Raw genomic sequence first — 21,487 nt, 5'->3', positions numbered from 1 at the left:
AAAGCAACAAATACATTAAAGGGAGAGGTTGGTTGAACTCCATGATACATTTTGCGGTTCTGAAACGCCTCGCCCATAACAATTGGGGGCTCGAAGGGGAAAAAAGTCTATCTATTGGATTGGCTTTTGTGAACTTAAAGACAGTGAAGGAGTGTTGCTTTTCCGGTGTGGTATTTTAGTTTAAGTGGGGAGAGTGTTGTGAACAATGGCTCTTTCAGAGGCTCAGAAGTTTTTGGGGGTGGAGAATGTCACACGTAGTACTTTACGGACAGAAACGAAACAGAGACTGTTAGATTTGGCAAGAACATTGCAGTTAACATTACCTGACAAAATGCGAAAAGATGAGGTAATTATGGTGGTGGTTAAGCATTTAAAGTTGCCTGAGATAGAGTTTGACTCATTGGAAATGGCAAAAATTCAGTTGCAAATTAAACAAATGGAACACGAGAAAGAATTAAAGCGGCTTGAATACGAGAGTGAGAGAGAGGAAAAAGAAAGCGAGAGAGAGGAAAAAGAAAAGGAGAGAGAAAAAAGGAGAAAAGAACAGCCTTAGCAGAACAAAAAGAAAAAGAAAGGGAGATACAGATCAGGGAAACAGATAAAGCGAGGGAGTTTGAACTTCAGAAAATGGCCATGAAACATGACAATCAGTTAAAATTAGCAGACGTAAAGGGAAACATACAGTTGGATGACAGTGAGAAAGAGCGTCATAATCGAAGGCTTGGTGGGAATCTATTTAAATATGTCCAAGCATTGCCAAGGTTTGACGAGAAGGAAGTGGAAGCCTTTTTCATTTCATTTGAAAAGGTAGCCAAACAAATGCAATGGCCACAGAACATGTGGGTGTTACTGATTCAAACAAAGCTGGTAGGTAGAGCTAGTGAAGTGTTTGCATCACTACCGGAGGAGGTATCTGGAACGTATGAGGAGGTGAAGAAATCCATCTTAAGTGCATATGTGCTAGTGCCTGAAGCTTACAGACAAAGGTTTAGAAATTTAAGGAAAGAATTTGGTCAAACATACATGGAGTTTCAAAGCTCAGAGTAATTTTGATAGGTAGATAAGGGCTTTGAAAATAGACCAAACGTATGAAGCTCTCAGAGAAATTATACTTTTGGAGGAGTTTAAAAATTCAATTCCTGATGTAGTGAGAACTCATGTAGAAGAACAGAGGGTTAAAACTGCGAGATTAGCAGCAGAAATGGCAGATGATTATGAATTCATAAATCAAAGATTGGTTTCCGACATCAGTTTCAGCCGGTGAGGGATAGAAACTGGGGACATGAGAAATACTCAAGTGGTAAAGGTAAAGGTGATCTGATGGGAGACAATAAAGAGAGTGTACCTCAGATAAAAAGAGAAATCCAGGAGGGTGGAAAAGAAATGAAAAGTTTCAACTGTTTTCACTGTAATAAACTAGGCCATGTAAAGTCAGTGTTGGTGGTTGAAGAAAAGCACTGGGAAGGCTGATGTGGTAAAACAGGATAAGACAGTGGGATTTGTTAAGAGTGTTAAAGGAAAGCCCAAGGGAAGTGCAAACGATTGTACAGCCTGTTCAAGAAGTGATTATTAAGAAGGTGCCAGATGTCTTTAAAGAATTTACTTGTGTGGGTAAAGTTTACCCATGTGTATCATGAGGAGCAGGTAAAGAAGTCAAAATTTGAAGAGATACAGGGGCTAGTCAATCTTTAATGGTAAGAGATGAGGAATTGTGTGGGTTGGGAAGAATGTTGCCAGAAAAGGTGGTGATATGTGAAATTCAGGGTGAGAGGAGTAGCGTTCCATTATATAAGGTTGAAAAGTCCAGTGAAGATTGGTGAAGTGGTAGTAGGAGTAATAGATAAACTATCCTGTCCAGGAATACAGTTTATCTTGGGTAATGATATAGCTGGATCGCAGGTGGGAGTGATGCCTACTATGGTTGATAAGCCAGTGGAAAATCAGTCAACTGAAGTGTTGAAGGACGAATATCCTGGGATTTTTCCAGATTGTGTAGTAACAAGGTCGCAAAGTCACAGGTTAAGACAAGAGGAGAAATCAAAGAGTGAAGATGAAGTTGAAGTGCAATTATCAGAAACGATTTTTGATCAAATGGTTGAAAAAGAACAAGAACAGGTGGAGGATGAGGCGGATATTTTTAGTTCAAGAAACAGGAAGATGCAGAAATAAAACGGATATATCAGAAAGCATTTGGGAAGAGGAATCAGAGTATACCAGAGTGGTATTACCGTAAAAATTATGTCTTGATGAGAAAATGGAGACCTGTACATATGCAGGCGGATGAAAAGTGGGCAGAAGGTCATCAAGTAGTATTTAAATCAACTGCGTACCATCCAGAATCGCAGGGAGTGTTAGAAAGGTGGCATCAGACATTAAAGACAATGTTGAGGGTGTATTGTCAAGATTATCCAGAGGATTGGGATAAAGGAATCCCATTCGTATTGCTTGCAATTAGGGATGCACCTAATGAGTCTAGAAAATTTAGTCCTTTTGAACTAATTTTTGGTCATGAGGTAAGAGGACCACTTAAATTGATGAAGGAAAAATTAGTGGGTGAGAAAGTGGAAATTACATTATTGGATTACGTGTCAAATTTTAGCAAATGATTAAATAGAGCAGGTGAATTGGCTAGACAACATTTGAAAGTTGCACAAAATGTGATGAAACAGGTAGCGGACAATAAATCCAAAGTTCGTAGTTTTGCCAGTGGGGATAAAGTTTTTGTGTTGTTACCAGTGGTAGGGGAGCCTTTAAAAGCTAGGTTTTGTGGACCGTATCAGATTGAAAGGAAATTAAGTGAGGTGAATTGTGTGGTAAAAACACCAGATAGAAGGAAGACTCACCGAGTGTGTCATGTGAATATGCTTAAAAGGAACTTTGAAAGGGAAGGAGAGAAAAAGGAGGTTTTAATGATTCTAACTCAAAGTGACAAACCAAATCCAGATGACTGTGAATTTGACATACCTCAAATTAAATTGGAAAATGAGGATGTTCTTAAAAATTGGGATGAATTGTTAAGTTACCTTCCAGAGGAAAAACGAACTGACCTGAAAGAGTTATTGATATCACGTGGGCAAGTTTGTAGAGATAAATTGGGAAGTACTCAAATGGCTATACATGATGTAGATGTGGGAAATGCTGTTCCTATCAAACAACATCCATAGAGCTCAATCCTTTAAAATTTGAACAGGTTAACAAAGAAATTGAGAGTATGCTTAAAAATGGCATAATTGAAGTGGGTTGCAGCCAATGGAGCTCACCCATAGTGATAGTACCTAAACCAGACGGTACCCAACGGTTGTGTGTGGACTACAGAAAGGTGAATGCAGTTTCAAGAACGGACTCTTATCCTATCCCACGTTTGAGGGATTGCATTGAGAAATTGGGACAATCTGCTTTTATTTCCAACTTCCAGACATGGAAAGAACCTTTAAAACATCATATGGAGTTCTTCGATCGACTTCAGGAGGCAGGTTTGGTGATGAACCTAGCCGAAAGTGAATTTGGAGAAGCACGAATCACTTTCCTTGCAGAGTTTCCGATATCTTCAAGACAAAGGGAAATAATGCGATTCCTTAGCATGAGTGGATTTGATCGAACAGCTATGCAAAAGGTTTGTGGCGTGATTACTCCACCGATGGACTTGCTAAAGCATTTTTTAAATTTCAATGGACAGCGGACTTTCAACAGGCATTTGACTGCCTGAAAGCTGTGATCACCAATGCTCTTGTATTGGAGAATTGCAAGGGACTCTGTGTTCAGATTGAACTAAAGTATCTGATTCTAAAGAGAAATGCCGAGGAGTAGAGGAATGGATGGATCGTGCAGAGACTTTGTTCAAAGAGACTGTCAATCGAGAAGGATTTCAGTTGGAGTAAGAAGAACAAAGAAAAATGGACTATATTATTATACCTGCTTGAGTGTGGTTTTCTTTAAATGAAAATGTATATTTACTGTGTGCATTTCTTAGTGGATGGTGCAAAAGTGAAAAATGAAACCATCTTGAAGTTGATGGTTTATTTTTTTTTCTTGGGGGGATGTGTCATGTGAGAGGACCTTTAAGACATGGATGTTTAAGCAATGTACCTTTAAGAAAACAGTGATGTCAGAGAGTGGCTGGAGCGGAAGTCAGGTCAGCCATTTTGCAGTTTGTTTTGCAGTTTGAAAAGCAGCTTGTGTGTGTCTGTTTTGCAGTGAGCTGGATGTCGGCCATAAAAGACTATCTCTGGATCATTTGGGTGATTTAAACTCATAATAGTAAAACCTTTAACCTGATGTGATTTTGTTTAAAGGTGTTAAGTCTCTTGTAAGTTTGAAGGAACATTTTAAGGAATTATTTACTGTTGCAATATTTTCTGAGTTATCTTTGAAGTAAGGGGTGTTAAGAGATCCAATGTTTATTTAAGATGTTAAGTTGAGTTCATGGAATAAACAGTGTTTTGTGTTTAAAAACCCACGTGTCCATAATTGTAATCCCACACCCAAGGAAAAAGCCGTGTGCTAGGAAAAGCAACAAATACATTAAATGGTGAGGTTGGTTGAACTCCATGATACATTTTGGGGTTCTGAAAACGCCTCCCCCATAACACACAGCATTCAGAGATGATGATCACTCTTAGAGAATTGTAACGTCACAAGAAGCTTTGATGCAGTGATTAATGGATTAGTTGCAGATTCATTTAATAGAGGCGTTGGATACTGGCTGCACATCAACAATGTATGGAGCAGATTGGCCAAATCATTTATCTAGATTCACTCAATAGTGAGGGTCAACGTCATGTCAGGGAGTTCGAACTTGTTTTTGGTTTGGGGTGACACCACATTGAGAGCATTGAGTGGCGATTCCATGCAAAATAACTGGAATGTGCCACTTTATTAGTGCAGGTGTAGTCTCTAGTGTTGCTGCTAAGTAAGCCTTCCATGAAAGAGGCACAAATTAAACCGGAGATAGAGCACGATAAAAAGATTACTTTTAGAAAGTCAGTGCATCTGTAGTTTACCCAATTGGATATTAGTGTACACCCTTACTAAAACCTGGTGTTTCTGATCAGGATTTTAGAGAAATGGCATTGTGTAATGAGAATCAAGAGAGAAAAAAAGCCAACCGTCTTAAAGCTGCACAGACAATTTTTTCACCATTGTCAAAGACCTGCTGAAGGATGCAGGTGTGGTTGACGAGGAGTATACAGGGTTCAAAGAGATTTGTGCAAAATGTGAAATATGTGAAAAGTATGGAAGGACACCACCATACCCTACTGTAAGCCTTCCCTCGGCATTCAACTTAATCTATAGTAATACATGGGAAGGACAAAAGGGTGTAGATAATTGGAGAAATGGATAGGGGCTGGACATGGGGCACCAGCTAAGTTTCTGACTGATAATGGATGGGAATTTGCTGATGGCATTGAGGGACACGTGTGAAATCATGAATATTGTGATCATGAATACTGCAGCTGAAAGTCCTCTCAGCAATGGACTCTGAAGGGAATCACATGGTTATGGAATTTCATAGAATTTACAGTGCAGGAGGAGGCCATTTGGCCCATCGAGTCTGCCCTGGCCCTTACAAAGAGCACCCTGCTTAAGCCCATGTATCTACCCTATCCCCGTAACCCCCACTTAACCTTTTTGGACACCAAGGGCAATTTAGCATGGCCAATCCACCTAACCCACACAACTTTGGACTGTGGGAGGAAACCGGAGCACCCGGAGGAAACCCACGCAGACACGGAGAGAACGTGCAGACTCCGTACAGACAGTGACCCAAGCCGGGAATTGAACCTGGGAACCTGGAGCTGTGAAGCAGCTGTGCTAATCACTATGCTACCGTGCTGCCCACATAGTAATAGATGAAATGCTGCATAAAATAGCAGTTAAAAAAAAATGCAAGTTGACAACTGCACTAGAATGGGCAGTTCATTGAAAGAATTTGCTTCAGATGGTTGGAGGATATGCTGCCTATCAATTGATCAGTGGGAGGAATCCCAAATTACTTCCTTTGCTGGGCGATATTCCCCTTGCCTAAAGGGGTGACTATTAGTTCTATTTCCACTGCACATTTGAATGTTTTACACATAGGGAGAAAGCTGAGGTCTCAGAAAATATTTGGAGTTCTATGGCATCATAAAAGACCTTCTGAGATAGACTGCAATTATTGGGATATAGTGTACGTCAAAAGGGAGGTCAACAAGGCCTGGTAATGCCGTAGAGTGTATGTTAAGGGAGAGATTATCTAACATGGTAACCAAACTATGAAGGTTTATTCGTCATGGTTAATTGGAATTGATTACAAACTCAGAATCTGAACAGCTAATAGAATGTAATGAGGCATGTCGTGTTTTGTGATGACAGTTCTGAGGAACAAAATAATAATAATCTTTATTGTCACAAGTAGGCTTACATTAACACTGCAATGAAGTTACTGTGAAAAGCCCCTAGTCGCCACACTCTGGCGCCTGTTTCAGTACACTGAGGGAGAATTCAGAATGCCCAATTCACCTAACAAGCATGTCTTTTGGGACTTGTGGGAGGAAACCGGAGCACCCGGAGGAAACCCACGCAGATACGGGGAGAATGTGCAGACTCCGCACAGACAGTGATCCAAGCCGGGAATCGAACCTGGGTCCCTGACGCTGTGAAGCCAGGAGCAAGAGCATAGCTAAAAATGTGTCGTCAACCTAGTGAAGCTACAACACAGGACTACTTGTGTGCCAAACAGCATAAGTAGCAAGTAATAGAGACAGAGCTAAGCAATTCCACAACAAACACATCAGATCTAAGCTCTGCGTCCTGCCACATCCATCCGTGAATAGTGATGGACAATTAAACAACTCAATGGAGGAGGAGGCTCCACAAATATCCCCATCCTCAATGATGGAGGAGTCCAGCACATCTGTGCAAAAGAGGCTGAGGCATTCACAACAATCTTCAGCCAGAAGTGCCGAGTGGATGATCCATCTCGGTCTCCACTGGCGGTCCCCAGTATCACAGGCGTCAGTCTTCAGCCAATATGATTCATTCCACGTAATATCAAGAAATGGCTAAAGGCACTGGATACTGCAACGGCTATGTGCCCTGACAATATCCCGGCAATAGTACTGAAGACTTGTGCTCTTGAACTTGCCGCACCCCTAGCCAAGCTGTTCCATACAGCTACAACACTGGCATCTAACCGGCAATGTGGAAAATTGCCCAGGTGTCCTGTACACAAGAAACAGGACAAACACAACCCAGCCAATTACCGCCGTCTACGCCCCATCATCAGCAAAGTGATGGAAGGAGTCATCAACAGTGCTATCAAGCGGCACTTACTCAGCAAAACCTGCTAACAGACGTTCAGTTTGGGTTCCGCCAGGGTCACACAGCTCCTCACCTCATTACAGCATTGGTTCAAACATGGACAAAAGAGCTGAATGCCAGAGGAGAGTTGCGAGTGACTGCTCTTTGACATCAAGGCAGCATTTGACTGAGTATGGCATCAAAGAGCCCTAGCAAAACTAGAGTCTATGAGAATCAGGGGGAAAACTCTTTGCTGGTTGGAGTCATACCTGGCACAAAGGAAGATGGTTGTGGCGGTTGGATGTCAATCATCTCAGCTCCAGGACACCACTGCAGGAGTTCCTGCGGGTAGTGTCCTAGCACAACAATCTTCAGTCGCTTCATCAATGACCTGCCTTCCATCATAAGGTCAGAAGTGGGGATGTTTGTGAATGACTGCACAATGTTCAGCACCATTCACAAGTCCTCAGATAATGAAGCAGTCCATGTCCAAATGCAGCAAGGCTTGGACAATATCCAGGTTTGGGCTGACAAGTGGCAAGTTGCATTCACACCACACAAGTGTCAAGCAATGATCATCTCCTACAAGAGAGGATCTAACCACCCCCACCCCCCGACGTTCAATGGCATTACCATTGCGGAATCCCTCATAATCAACACTCTGGAGGTTACCATTGGTCAGAAACTGAACTGGACTGGTCATATTAATATTGTGGCTACCAGAACAGGTCAAAGGCTAGGATTCCTCCTGCGAGTAACTCACCTCCTGACCCCAAAAGCTTGTCCGCCATCTACAAGGCACAAGTCAGGCGTGTAATGGAATACTCTCAACTTTCCTGGATGAGTGCAGCTCCAACAACACTCCAGAAGCTCAACACCATCCAGGACAAAGCAGCCCGCTTGATCGCTACCCCTTCCACAAACATTCAATCTCTCCACCACCGACAAAGTGGCAGCCATGTGTACCATCTACAAGATGCACTGCAGTAACTCACCAAGGCTCCTTAGGCAACACCTTCCAAACCCTCGACCACTACCACCTAGAAGGACAAGCGTAGCAGATACCTGGGAACACCCCCATCTGGAGGTTCCCCTCCAAATCGCTCATCAACCTGACTTGGAAATATATCGCCGTCCCTTCACTGTCGCACTGTGGGTGTACCTACACCTCCGGGACTGCAGCAGCTCACCACCACCTTCTAAAGAGCAATAAATGCTGGTGTAACCAGCGACACCCACATCCCGTAAATTGATTTTTTTAAAGTGACATCATGTTCCAAAAGGGTCCAGTGATTGGAGAGGTGAAACTATTGTGGGACATGTGGGAAAACCTAATGGGCACTTTAATTATTGGTAAAAACGTGAGGTTCATGGACTGACAGAATCAGGTAAAAGAATGGAAAGTAAGAAAGTGCAGTGCGAGTTCCAATAGTGGATCTGAGAGCTACTCTTATAGAAAACAATCATGCACCAGAGAAAGAGTCCTCGAACATGCATGAGAGAGCTCTTACAGTAGAAGTCCCAAACGACAAGGTGCAAGTAGAGGCAGCAGTTTGAACAGATTATACAATGAAAGGAACATGACAGAACAGTCTTGAGATAGAACTTAAGAATTCTCATGACAACGAAGTTTTGGTGGTTGCCAATAAACAAGGAGAGGCAAAACAATAGGAAATAGATAGTTGGAAGGAATTTCTTTATTCTGAAGTACCTTCTTGGGGATACCCAGCCTTGTCCCAAAACTGGATTTGCAGATGGGATTTATAGTGAGGCTATTGCTCGGAAATTTGAAGAGCGACTGGGAGGTACACATGTTGGGATGCTATTGAGAAGTGCATTATTGATAAGATTAAAATGAATTTAAGGTTGAAAGTCAGGCATTAGAGGCTTTAAATATATTGGTTTAGACACAAAACAGAGCAGGTCTGGAGTAACTGGGCGGCAAGGTGGTACAGTTGTTAGCACTGCTGCCTCACAGCTCCAGGAACCCAGGTTCAATTCCGGCATCGGCCGACTGTGTGGAGTTTGCACTTTCTCCCTGTGTCTTCTTGGGTTTCCTCAGTGTTCCGGTTTCCTCCCACAGTCCAAAGGTGTGCAGGTTAGGTGGATTGGCCATGGTAAATTGCCAGTTGTGTCCAAAAAGGTTAGGTGGGGTTACTGGGTTATGAGAATAGGTGTGGGCTTAAGTAGGGTGCTCTTTCCAGGGGCCGGTGTGGACCTGATGGGCCGAATGGCCTCCTTCTGCGTTGTAGGCATTCTATGATTCTCTGAGCTCTAAATCAGCAACTTTATTTAGGGGCCATTATTTCAATCCTGATAGGTCAACACAGAAAGATGATGCCACATCTTAAGAAACAAAGCAATCACAAAGCTTGATTGGTCATTTCAATTGGTTATGCACTTAGATAAAACCGATGCTTGCCTGGTATTGGAACAAAGCAGTACAATGAATCTCCCTGAAGTCAAGGTATTTTAGGGGCAAATGAAACATTAAAAAAAAATAGAGAAATGCATGTTAAGCTGCCATCTTTGGATGACCCAAAGAAAATGAAATTTGCATGATGCCCCCAAGCTAGTCTTCCTGATGGGTATTTGAGTGCAGTTAGTGTAATATCCCGCACACAACCTATGGGGTAAGAATGCTCATTTTCCCGTGCTGAGCACGAGCTCCCACCCTAGGTGCGGGGTATCTCAAGGAACCAATGTATATAAGGTCGGCAAGTAAGGCACCAATCTCAGTTTGGAACTCAGGAGGGCATCTCCCGGGTAGTATACATATCATTTGTCTAAATAAAACGTTGTTTCTTATTTTACACGGTAATCTTTCTTAGTGTCACATGTAGACTTACATTAACACTATGACATTACTATGAAAATCCCCTAGTGACCATACTACGGCGCTTCGGGTACACGGAGGGAGAATTCAGAATGTCCAAATCAAGTCTTTTGGGACTTTGGGAGGAAACCGGAGCACCTGGAGGAAACCCACGCACACACAGGGAAACTCCAGTCAGTCACCCGAGCCAGGAATCGAACCTGGGCCCCTGGCACTGCAAAGCAACAGTGCTAACCACGTGCTACCGTGCCATCCATGGACTCTCCGTGTCTTATTAAAGTTGGTTACATAATATCTTTGGTGGGTCAAATTGAAAAAAATGTTGTCCTTTGGCCTGGGAAGCTAAGAAAATTTAAAAAATACTTTACCCACAGAAACACTGGCTCTTGTGGAAGTTTTAAATTCAGGATTCCATTTGATAAATATTTTGGGAGTAAATTCTATACAAAAGGTGTACGGAAAAACAGTGTGTCCACTGAATGTTGCATAAATAATCATTCCTTGCCAGAAAACATACCACTCGACAAACAGCAAAAGTGAAAAATGGTGAATGATTGACCTTGCTAGTGCGAAATAAATCTGAGGGGAAAAGAATATCAAGATTAAATGGGTTGGTACAAGTCATCAATTATGATTGTTTCAAAGGAGTGCTTGTATCAAAAGGTTACTGGGAATCATGAAATGCTTATACCAAATGATTATTGGGGTCAAGGAGTGCTTGTGAAAGTAAAGTCACCGTAGTCCCAGATGACCATGGCTGCTTTCCCCTTTGAGGACCACCACACCTCAGGTGAGGGGCAAGCTTGAGAATATAACATTGAAGAGCGCTGAATTTAAAAAACATTTTTTTTTTTCCTAAAAAGAGTACCCAATTATTTTTCCCCACCCAATTAAGGGGTAATTTAGCATGGCCAATCCATTGAACATCAGCGGGGTTCATAACCATACATATAGGAAAGCATATGTATATTCTAAAATATCTATCCCAACATCTATATAAATATAACAAAATGATAGGGTTCACATAAGAATACTTTTAACGAAATTATATAAGACAAACATTTTACTTGTTCCGACATTTACAAATAAAATAGTGTCTCTGGGAAGTTTAATTAAAAGGTTTATGCTAGCATTTGGTTGGATACTTACTGTAAGGAGAAAACTACAGCAAAACTTGACAGGATAATCATTGGAAGCAGGCAGTACCCAAGGACGCTGGCCACACAGCCAAAGGACACTCCAGTCATACTCATCAAGTTCAACAGACAGTACATACCGAGACACCCAATAGCACTGATACCATACACATAGCCAAACTGGATTTTACCAACCTAGAAGGAATTAAAAAGGCAATGTTTATTCTATTATGGAAATAGCTTACTTAATTACAAAAGTACCATGTAGTTGGTTTCTATGTTGTCTTTGAGAGAGTTTTAAAAAAAGCATCAAATTTGCAAGATGAACGGTGGTAAAATGGTGCATTCAACTGGCTCACAGCTATGAAAGATCAGTACCACCAAGGATCCAATGATTTCCTCACATCTCAGATTCCATATTTATGATGGAATGTCTCCTCTGTGCTGTGAAAATTTCCCACTACTTTACAATTAACTATATAGAACAGAGCACTTCAGATAATGCGCCAGGGCATTATAATTACATACACTTCTGCCACTAACTTTACTCCTTTGCCACAGTAAACTGAAACATAAACATTTCCTACACAATGTCGTTAATAGACTCTGACCATTGTGACCCTGAGAAGTCTTTTCTTCTTTATCCTAAAGATTTTCCTGAAATTTGTTACCGTTGTATGTGTATTTATAGTATTTAAAAAAGAAACAGGCACTGGGCAATTTAGACAAGTATAAAAATGCTGTTGCAAGTTTGTCTTGCAGTTCAGATGTATGCTTTAGGCAGCGTACAAGCTTTCACTGCACTAAACCCATACTACATCGGATTTTGAACTTAATGCTGAACTTGGATGTTCTTCTCAGGACAGCAGTGCCACCTTGGCATGTACAAAAGTTCAACAATAACCTATCCAATTTACCCATCTCTGCACCACCTCACTTCATAAAAAGAGGTCCCTGCTGTTAAGTACTTCTGCAATAGGTTGACCTCTGGTACCTTGCAAAAGTGGAAAGACTTGGTTCAGCAAGTTTTGATGAAAGGGGCAATCAAAATCACAAGTCTTGGTTGCTTCCGCGAGTTTAAAAGGATCTTAATCAAGGTAGTTTCAGATCACAAGGCAATTTCAATAAGGATAATGCCAACAGCTCTTTAGAAAATGACAAAAGAAGTTCAAAACAAAATAAGATTCGAGCTAGGATACGGGAAAGTTTTCTAAACAGTTTTCTTTAAAAAAATTTTTTTTTTTTTTTTTTAAAAAGAGTACCCAATTATTTTTTTTTCCAATTAAGGGACAATTTAGCATGGCCAATTCACCTATCAGGCACATGCTTGGGTTGTGGGGGTGAGACCCATGAAGACACAGGGAGAATGTGCAAACCCCACCCGGAATGTGCAAACCCCACCCGGGTCCTCGGCACCGAGAGGCAGCAGTGCTAACCACTGCGCCACCCCGGGCAATAGAGTTTTCAATTAACTGCAGTTTATGAAGGGTGCAGGTTGAAGGCTTAGTCAGGATATTGCATTAATTTAACCTCGGGATAGCAACCGCACAGATGAGAGTTCCGGCAACAGATGAGCAGAAGCAGAGGCACTGTTATGGAGACTGAACTTGACGACCATGGTTATGGAGTGGATATGGGGACAGAATTTAGCTTGGCATCAAACACTGTACAAAGGTTGCAAACAATCTGGCCCAGCCTCAGACAGTGGCAGGGAAAAGGATGTAGCCCAAAAACAAAATATAGTGGATGCGGTAAATTTGAAATAATAAAAGAAAAAACGTTGGAAATACTCAGAAGCTCAGGTAGCACATGTGGCATGAGAAACAGAGCTATTGCTTCAGGTCAATGACTTCTGACGAAACTTCACCGGCCTGAAACATCAATTCTTTTGTTTTTCCATAGGTGCTGTCTGGCCTGTTAAGTATTTCCCGTGTTTTCAGTTTTTATGGCTTAAGGGTTGGAGTTGGTGGCAAGGATCAAAGACAGTGCCTTCAGTATTCCTAATATTTAACTAAAGTAAACTTCTGCTCATTCAATACTGGGTGTCGGACAAACAGCATGTTATCAGTATAAAATCCAGGCCCAAAACAGGGCAATGTAAAATGTATGATTAGCTCATCACCAAAATACCAAGCGTTGCATACCAGCAATAAGGTGGCTCCGAATGCCAAGCAGAAAACCATGGGCCCAGCCAGGTCAGTTTCATTCATAATGGACCCATCTGCTGCTTTCAGTGGATGGAGGACAGTCAGTGTTTTCTGCCAGATGTGGTCAAAGTTAATTCCCAGTTCTACAGAATTATACAATTCAAAAGAAAATCACAAAGTCAAACAGGGCATTGAACACATGTTATGGGCCAGGGATTAGAGAACCCCAAAGAGTGTCATGGAGTTCGCCTGACCCACAACTTTTCATAGATTGTGGTATGGGGAGCACATGGCCCACTCTAAAGGTGTGGTACAGCAGAAATGGAAAAGTATTTTTTAAAGCAAAACAATGTTTATTCTATTAACTGAAGTTAACCTTTATAAAACATACATTGAACAGCTTAGCAACCATCAATTCAAATACAACCCCCAAAGAATACAACACTAAGTAATCCTTTAAGCTTTCCTTTTAACATCCAAGACTTAAAAAAGAACTTTTAACAGAAGCACATCAGGTTAAAGTCACTACTGAGAGCAGCTATCAGTTTTAAATCACCAAAGGATCGATTTACAGTTTTTAGATTACAGAGGCTCATACACCTTCTGGCTGTGACTGCAGCTATCCAGCTCTGAAAACGAAACTAAAACACACCCTGCAGCAAACAGCCTAAAACAAAAGTAAAAAGCTGACAAACAACCCAGCTCCACCCACACTCTGACATCACTGATAAACACCCATTTCTTAAAGGTACTCTCAGTGTTTTTAAATAAATGTTTTTTATTGGGTTCTTGAACAAAGTATATTTATCGTTATGTACACAGGATAAGAAACATATATATATATATATTACACACACATATATAGAAGAGAAGGGCACACCCAAACATACCAAAGAGAAGAAAATAGTAAATAGTAAAAAAAAAATAGAAGAAGAAAAATAAAATAGGATAACTGGTAGGGTATTGTGCACCAGCTCAACAGCAGCAACTCTGTACAACTGGCAAAATGATTTACAACACATAAGTCGGCGGCTGTTTGCGGGGGGGGGGGGGGTGGGGGGGGGGGGGGGGGGGGGGGGGTGGAGACCGGAGGTAAATATACATTCGGGTGCCGGAAAGACAATTACAGTGGGCAATACTCGAATGGGTTTGGTGTTGTTGTCGCTTCTCCCGGACGGATCTCGCTGCCGTCTCGCGCTCACCGCCACTCCTTCCGTCTTTCGTCTTCATTCTCCTTACTCCCTACTCCTGGAGATACTCTGTTCGTTATTGTATCCCGTGCTTTCCTTCCGGCTCTCATTTCCCTGCCTCCCCCCCCACCCCCTGCCCCCCCACCTCCCTGATTCTCCTCTCTTGTTCCCGGTCTCTTCCTTCTCCCCTACCCTCCCCTCCCCCCCCCCCCCCCCCCCTCATGTGGTTCGCCTTTCTTTCCTCGTAGGCTTAGCTGCCCCCGCCACACCCACTCTCCCGGTACATCCCCCCCCCCCCTCCTCCCACAGTCCCGCCCCGCCCCCCCCCCCCCCCACTCTCTCGGTCCATCTCCCCCCGCCCCCATACCCTGGCTACTCACCCCTGATTCTTGGCTACCTGGCTATTCTTCCTCTCGTTTGTTGGCCACAAACAGGTCCCGGAACAATTGTGTGAATGGCTCCCACGTTCTGTGGATGCCGTCGTCTGACCCTCGGATGGCGAATTCGATTTTCTCCATTTGGAGAGATTCCGAGAGGTCGGACAGCCAGTCTGCAGCTTTGGGCGGTGCTGCTGACCACCAGTCGAACAGGATTCTACGGCGGGTGATCAAGGAGGCAAAGGCAAGGGCGTCCGCCCTCCTCCCCAGAAATAGATCTGGCTGGTCCGAAACCCCGAAGACCGCCACTTTTGGGCATGGCTCCACCCTCAACCCCACCACTTTGGACATTGCCTCGAAGAAGGCAGTCCAGTATCCCGCAAGTCTGGGGCAAGACCAGAACATGTGGGCGTGGTTGGCCGGGCCTCCTTGGCACCGTTCACATCTGTCCTCCACCTCCGGGAAGAACCTACTCATACGGGTTCTTGTTAAGTGGGCTCTATGTACCACTTCTTGTTGCGCCAGGCTGAGCCTTGCGCACGTGGAGGTGACGTTGACCCTATGCAGTGCTTCGCTCCAGAGTCCCCACCCTATCTCAATCCCCAGGTCCTCCTCCCATTTCTTTCTTGTTGCGTCCAGTACGATGTCAACCCTTTCTACCAGTCGGTCATACGTGTCACTACAGTTTCCTTTGTCTAGTATGCTTGCATCCAGTAATTCTTCCAGTAGTGTCTGTCGGGGCAGTTGTGGGTACGTCCTCGTCCCCTTTTGTAGGAAGTTTTTGAGCTGTAGATACCTTAGCTGGTTCCCCCTGGCTAGCTGGAATTTCTCTGTCAGTTCATCCAGTGTTGCGATCCTGCTGCCCGTTTATAGGTCCCTGACTGTCAGTGTCTCTCCGTCCTGCCCCCACCTTTTGAAGGGGGCGCCAGTCAGTGGCGGTGTGAACCGATGGTTATTGCAGATGGGAGCTTTGTCCGACGTTTTGGTCAGGCCAAATTGCTGCCGTAGTTGGTTCCAGGATTGGAGGGTGGCAATCACCACCGGGCTGCTGGAGTGTTTTTTGGGTGGGGATAGGAGTGCCGCCGTGGCGAGGGCCCGGAGTGAGGTCCCCATGCCGGAGGCCTCTTCCGCGCGCACCCACTCGGCTTCTGGCTCCTTGATCGATCCCCTTATTCGCTCGGCCGTCACCGCCCAGTGGTAGAATTGTAGGCTTGGGAGGGCTAGCGCCCCCCCCCCCCCCCTCTGGATTTGCTTTTTGTAGGACCGAGAAGGCGCCAAGCTCTTTCAGGAGGGCGATGGTTCCGACCATGCTGCTCTGTGGATCCGAAATGTAGAGGAGCAGGTCATCTGCATAGAGTGAGACTCTGTGCTCTTTGTCTCCCGTTCGGATCCCCCTCCAGCTTTTTGCTGCTCTGAGCGCGATTGCTAGTGGTTCGATCGCTAGAGCGAACAGCAGCGGGGACAGTGGGCATCCTTGTTTGGTGCCCCTGTGCAGCTGGAAGTATCGGGAGCTGGTATTGTTGGTCCGTACGCTCGCCATGGGAGCGTTGAGCAGGAGCTTTACCCAGGAGGTGAATCCTGTTCCAAGCCCGAACCACTCCAGTACCTCTATGAGGTATTTCCATTCGACTCTGTCGAAGGCCTTTTCTGCATCTAGGGAGACAATCACCTCTGGTGTTCTCTCCCCGGAGGGGGTTATTATCACGTTCAGCAGGCGCCTGATGTTCGAGGTAAGCTGTCTACCTTTGACAAAGCCCGTCTGGTCCCCTGCGACAACCTCAGGTACAGTCTTCTAGCCTTTTGGCTAGGATTTTGGCATCTGCATTCAGCAGTGAGATGGGTCTGTACGACCCACATTCCGTTGGGTCTTTGTCTTTCTTGGGTATCAGCGAGATTGAGGCCTGTGCTAGCGGGGGCGGCAGTGTGCCCCTAGCAAGTCTGTGAACATCTCCCGCAGGTGCCGGGCCAGTGCTGTTGCAAATGTTTTGCAGAGGTCCCGGCGCCTTCCCTGCCTGCATGGAGCTAATGCTGTCCATGATCTCTCCCAGTGCTAGTGGTACTTCCAAGCCCCGTTTTCTGCCCTCCCCCACGACTGGAATGTCCAGTCCATCAAGGAACCGTTTCATCCCGGACAACCCCCTTGGGGGTTCTGAGGTGTACAGCCCTTGGTAAAAGGCCTTGAAGGTTTTGTTGATCTTTTCTGGTTCAGTTTCTAACGTGCCTCTGATATCCCTGATTTGTGCAATTTCTCTGGTGGCTGCATGCTTTCTCAGCTGGTGTGCCAACAGGCAGCTGGCTTTATCTCCGTGTTCGTATAGGGTCCCATGCGCCTGGCGGAGTTGGTGCACTGCTTTCCTGGTGGAGAGCAGGTCAAAGTTCCTTTGTAGCTCTTTCCTCTCCGCCAGGAACTCTACGGTTGGGGCCTCGGAGTGTTTACAGTCTACCTCCAGTATGGAGTCGACCAGCTGCTGCCTAGCCACCCTTTCCTCCCCATCGCTTCGCGCTTTGAAAGCGATGATTGCCCCTCTTAGTACGGCCTTTAGTGCTTCCCAGAACATGGAGGGTGAGACCTCCTCGTTCTGGTTGTTCTCCGTGTACTCTGCTATGGCCCGCGATATCCTTTCATTGAAGGCCTTGTCAGCTAGTAGGGCAATGTCCAACCGCCATGTGGGGCGTTGGGCCCTGCCCGTCTCCAGCCTCACGTCCATGTAGTGGGGAACGTGGTCTGATATCACAATTGCAGAGTATTCCACTTTGTCTATCCCTGGAAGCACCGCTTTCCCCACCACAAAGAAGTCAATTCTGGTGTACACGTTGTGTACTGGGGAGAAGGAGAATTCCTTCTCCCCCGGGTGGGCAAACCTCCAGGGGTCCACCGCTCCCATCTGCTCCATAAAGTGACTGAGTTGCCTTGCCATGCTTGAGGTTTTCCCCGTTTTGGGGTTTGATCTGTGTCTTTGGGTCCTGTACACAGTTGAAGTCCCCCCCCCATGATTAGTCCATGCGTCGCTATGTCAGGGATTTCTGCCATACTCTTCTTGATGAAGCTCGTGTCGTCCCAGTTGGGTGCGTACACGTTAACTAGTACTACCGGTGCCCCATCCAGGGCCCCGCTGACCATGACGTACCGTCCCCCTGGGTCCGTAACCGTCCTTGTCGGCCTAAACATAGTCTCTTGCCGATCAATATCGCCACGCCCCTGGCCCTTGTTCCATAGCAGGAATGGTAGGTTTGTCCCACCCAGCCCTTTCTTACCCGCAGTCGGTCCTGCTCTCTCAGGTGTCTCTTGGAGGAAGACTCTGTCGGCCTTCATATTTCTTAGGGGGGTGAGGACTCTGGATCTTTTCACTAGGCCGTTGAGTCCCCCTGCGTTCCAGGTGACTATCCTGGTGGGGGGCTTCTGTCCCCTCGCTCCTGTGGGATTAACCATACTTACCTGGTGGACGCGCCCCTGCCGCCCGGGGTTTCCCTTTGTTAGGAGGCCGTCCAGGATGGCCTCGGTCACTGCTCTCTCCATGCGGGTCCCTGCGCTCCAGGGTTTCCCTTTGTCCCAGGGGCACCCGACATGGCCGCCCACTGTGCGTCCGCCATGCCGGTAGTCCCCTGCACTCTGGGGTCTCCCTTCGCCCAGAGACCGTACTGGGTGGGTGCTTGCAGCGATTCCTTGTTTCGAGCCCTTGGTTTTGGCACTTTGTAGCCCTATTACTTTTCTAGCCTAGTTTGTCCCTCCTTCCCTGTGTCCTCCCTCCCCGGTCTCTCCCTCCCTGTGTCCCCCCTCTCCTGGTCTCGCCCTTTTCTCCCCTCTCCCGTATACCCCTCCTTTGTCCCTCTTTCCCCTGTTCCCATCCCAGTTTGCTCCCCCGTCTCTGTTGAGTGGTGTGTGTTCCCCCACCCCCCCCAGCCTGGCCCAGTTTCGCTGGATACAGCATACCAAAACGCACGTTGCTCTTGTGAAGAGCAGCTTTCGCTCTATTGAATTCGGTCCGTCTCCTGGCTAGGTCTGCCCGAATGTCCTAGTAAATTCTAATGGCGTGCCCGTCCCATTTGCAGGTTCTGTTTTCCTGGCCCAGCGCTGGATTGCTTCCCTATCTTGGTACCGGTGCAGTTTAGCTATAACTGCTCTCGGGTGGTCCTCTGCCTTGGGCTTCGGGCGCAGCGACCGGTGTGCTCTGTCCATTTCTGGTGGGTTGGGAAAGGTTTTCCTCCCACTAAGTTGCCCAGCATCTCGGCCACGTATGTCGTGGGGTTTCTATCCTCGATCCCCTCTGGTAGGCCCACTATCCTGACATTTTGCCTCCTCGAGCGGTTTTCCTGGTTGTCCACCCTGCCCTTCAGGCTCCCGTGTTGTGCCCAGTCTCGCCACCTCCCTCTCCAGGGCCGTGATCCGGTCGCTCATGTCAGTCACTGCTTTCTCCAGCTCCTTAATGGTTGCCTCTTGGGCTTCCAGTTTCTCCCCTTGGGCATCTAATTTCTCCTCTGCTCTGCCCAGGGCCTGCTGCACCTCCGCCAGGGCCTTGGCCATTGCTGCCTGCACTGCGGCCTCTATGTCTGCCCTAGCCTCTTTTTTGTTTACCTGATGTTCCCTCAGCGCATCGGCAAAGGCTGCCTTCCAGTTCCAGCTCCCCCCTGGCCCCGGGGGAGACTGCACCGGTCTGCCCAGCTATTTTTGATGCGGCGATACTTCAGTTCTACCGCTTTGTGCGCTGATCTGCTGTGTCTGAACTGGCTCGCCCATTGCCCCGTCTGCCTTTGGTACCCCTTCTCCCTCTGTTTTGGCTGCCTTCTGGCATTTTTTTCTTACCCCCTTTTTTTCCTGTTTCTTCCCTTTTTCTTCTCCCCTCCCTTCTCTCCCTTACCACTTTATTTTTCCTCTTTTATAAGTCCGGGCCGCCGCTCGTCGCACCCTGCGCTCTCCTGCGGGTGTTTGGGGGGGGGGCGTCTGTAGTTCCTCCGTTCCTTCCTCCCTGCAGGTTCGGTCCCCGCTTCGGTCTGGGCCGCAGCTTCGGTCCTGGCCACCACTTCGGTCCTGCCCTGCGCTCTTCTGCCGTGCGTGTGGGAGGGGGGGTTGCCGCCGGATCGCTCCACTCCCGAGGGCCTAGTTCCCCTGCTCCCGATTTTGCGGGACTTTAATTTTTTTTTTTTTTTTAAACCAGAGACCCCCTGAAATAGCCCCGAATTCGTGGACCTGCGGGAGCCTTTTTGCTGCGACCGCTCCGCTCACGAACGCCACTCGATTTCAAAGGTACTCTCCCATGACACACATGCAACACAAACCATGCAACACCTGACTGGTGAATGTACTTTCAAGTACTACACTAACATGACTACTACTTGGAAAAAACACTGAAACACAATGGGCTGGATTCTCCAATTTGAAGACTAAGTGCTGACGCCGGCGTGGGACAGCAGCCTTTTACGCCCGAATAAACGGCGCAAAAGTTGCACCGATACTCCGTCTGGTGGGAGGGCTAGCAGCGTAGAGACCCCGGCTTTAGCTGTGGATACGGCAGAAGAATTGCCTGCAGCGGCCGCACCGTGCAACATAGCGTCAGCCGCGCGCGGACCTGGCCTGCCAAATCCTGCCCCCCTTTGACCAGGCTCGCCACCTCCGGAAAGCCCTCATCAGTGCCCCCTGCCCCTGCCAAAGCCCCCCTGCCCGCGGAACGGCTCCCACCTGACTGTGGCGGCGCTGGACTCAGTCTGCAGCCGCCACGCCGGGTTCACGAAAATAAATAGGGTAAGTGTTCCACGCCATCGGGAACTCGGCCCATCGGAGGTGGTGCATCTGGGGAGGGCCTCAGGTGACATCCTGAGGCCTTCCCGACAGCGTACTTGAGGGCGGAGTATCGCAAAAGTGGCGCCGCCCCCCGATTTTGGCACAAACGGGGATTCTCCGGCCGATCTCCAAACGCGATTTCGGCGTCGGAGACCGGAGAATCCCGCCCAATGTTTTAAACAGAAATAATGTATTACCCCATACAATTGCATGCATTTGTCAAGCAATCATTCAACCCAAACTTAACTTTCCTGCAGATTACATGAAAAAGTTAACAATTTAAAAGTATACAAATTTTTCCAGTGATGGGCAGAGGGAACTAAAGCAGCCTAATCCCTACAGGCAATGGTGCTACCTGGTCTGTCAGTAACTAACGAAGGCTGGAAGGTCACAGATTTGATTCTGTGTTCCAACAACAAATTTCATGCGGGGCCACAGTTCGGGTTCTATAGCTGATTTCAGCAAACTGCAACCTGAACCATGCAATTAGATAGGTAAGCTACATCAGGTCCAGGCGCATCGACACAAGGTCACAAAGATTAGTGGGTGCATTTCCTGCTCCCTATTTCACGGTCCGAAACGGTTAGTTTACAGCAAAGGTTTGGAAATTAAGTCATCTCCTTAGCTATGCGATTGTGGATTTGCACCAATCAAGGGTGGAGGGGTAAAGAAATTAGTAATATTTTCAGGAAGCATTAATTTTATTGTTTTACAAAATGAACTTCTCAATACTGTTCCCAAGGTTAA

The 21,487-nt window shown here is 46.2% G+C and overlaps 1 protein-coding gene across 10 annotated transcripts in view; it reads right to left on the bottom strand.

Moving 5' to 3' along the window:
- LOC140426996 (protein YIPF5-like) overlaps positions 1-21,487 on the bottom strand; it is a 32,070-nt gene that overhangs the window by 4,970 nt on the left and 5,613 nt on the right. For all 10 annotated transcript variants that reach the window (XM_072512362.1, XM_072512358.1, XM_072512360.1 and 7 more), the window contains exons 4-5: positions 13,395-13,540; positions 11,264-11,445 (exon numbers count right to left, since the gene is read on the bottom strand). In XM_072512362.1, coding sequence (XP_072368463.1) covers positions 11,264-11,445; positions 13,395-13,540 — 328 coding nt within the window. The remainder of the gene's footprint in view (positions 1-11,263; positions 11,446-13,394; positions 13,541-21,487) is intronic.

This window comes from Scyliorhinus torazame, chromosome 7, assembly GCF_047496885.1.
Source record: "Scyliorhinus torazame isolate Kashiwa2021f chromosome 7, sScyTor2.1, whole genome shotgun sequence".
NCBI lineage: Eukaryota > Metazoa > Chordata > Chondrichthyes > Carcharhiniformes > Scyliorhinidae > Scyliorhinus > Scyliorhinus torazame.
The sequence above is the reverse complement of the archived record's forward strand: the minus strand, read 5'-3'. Positions and strand labels throughout refer to the sequence as shown.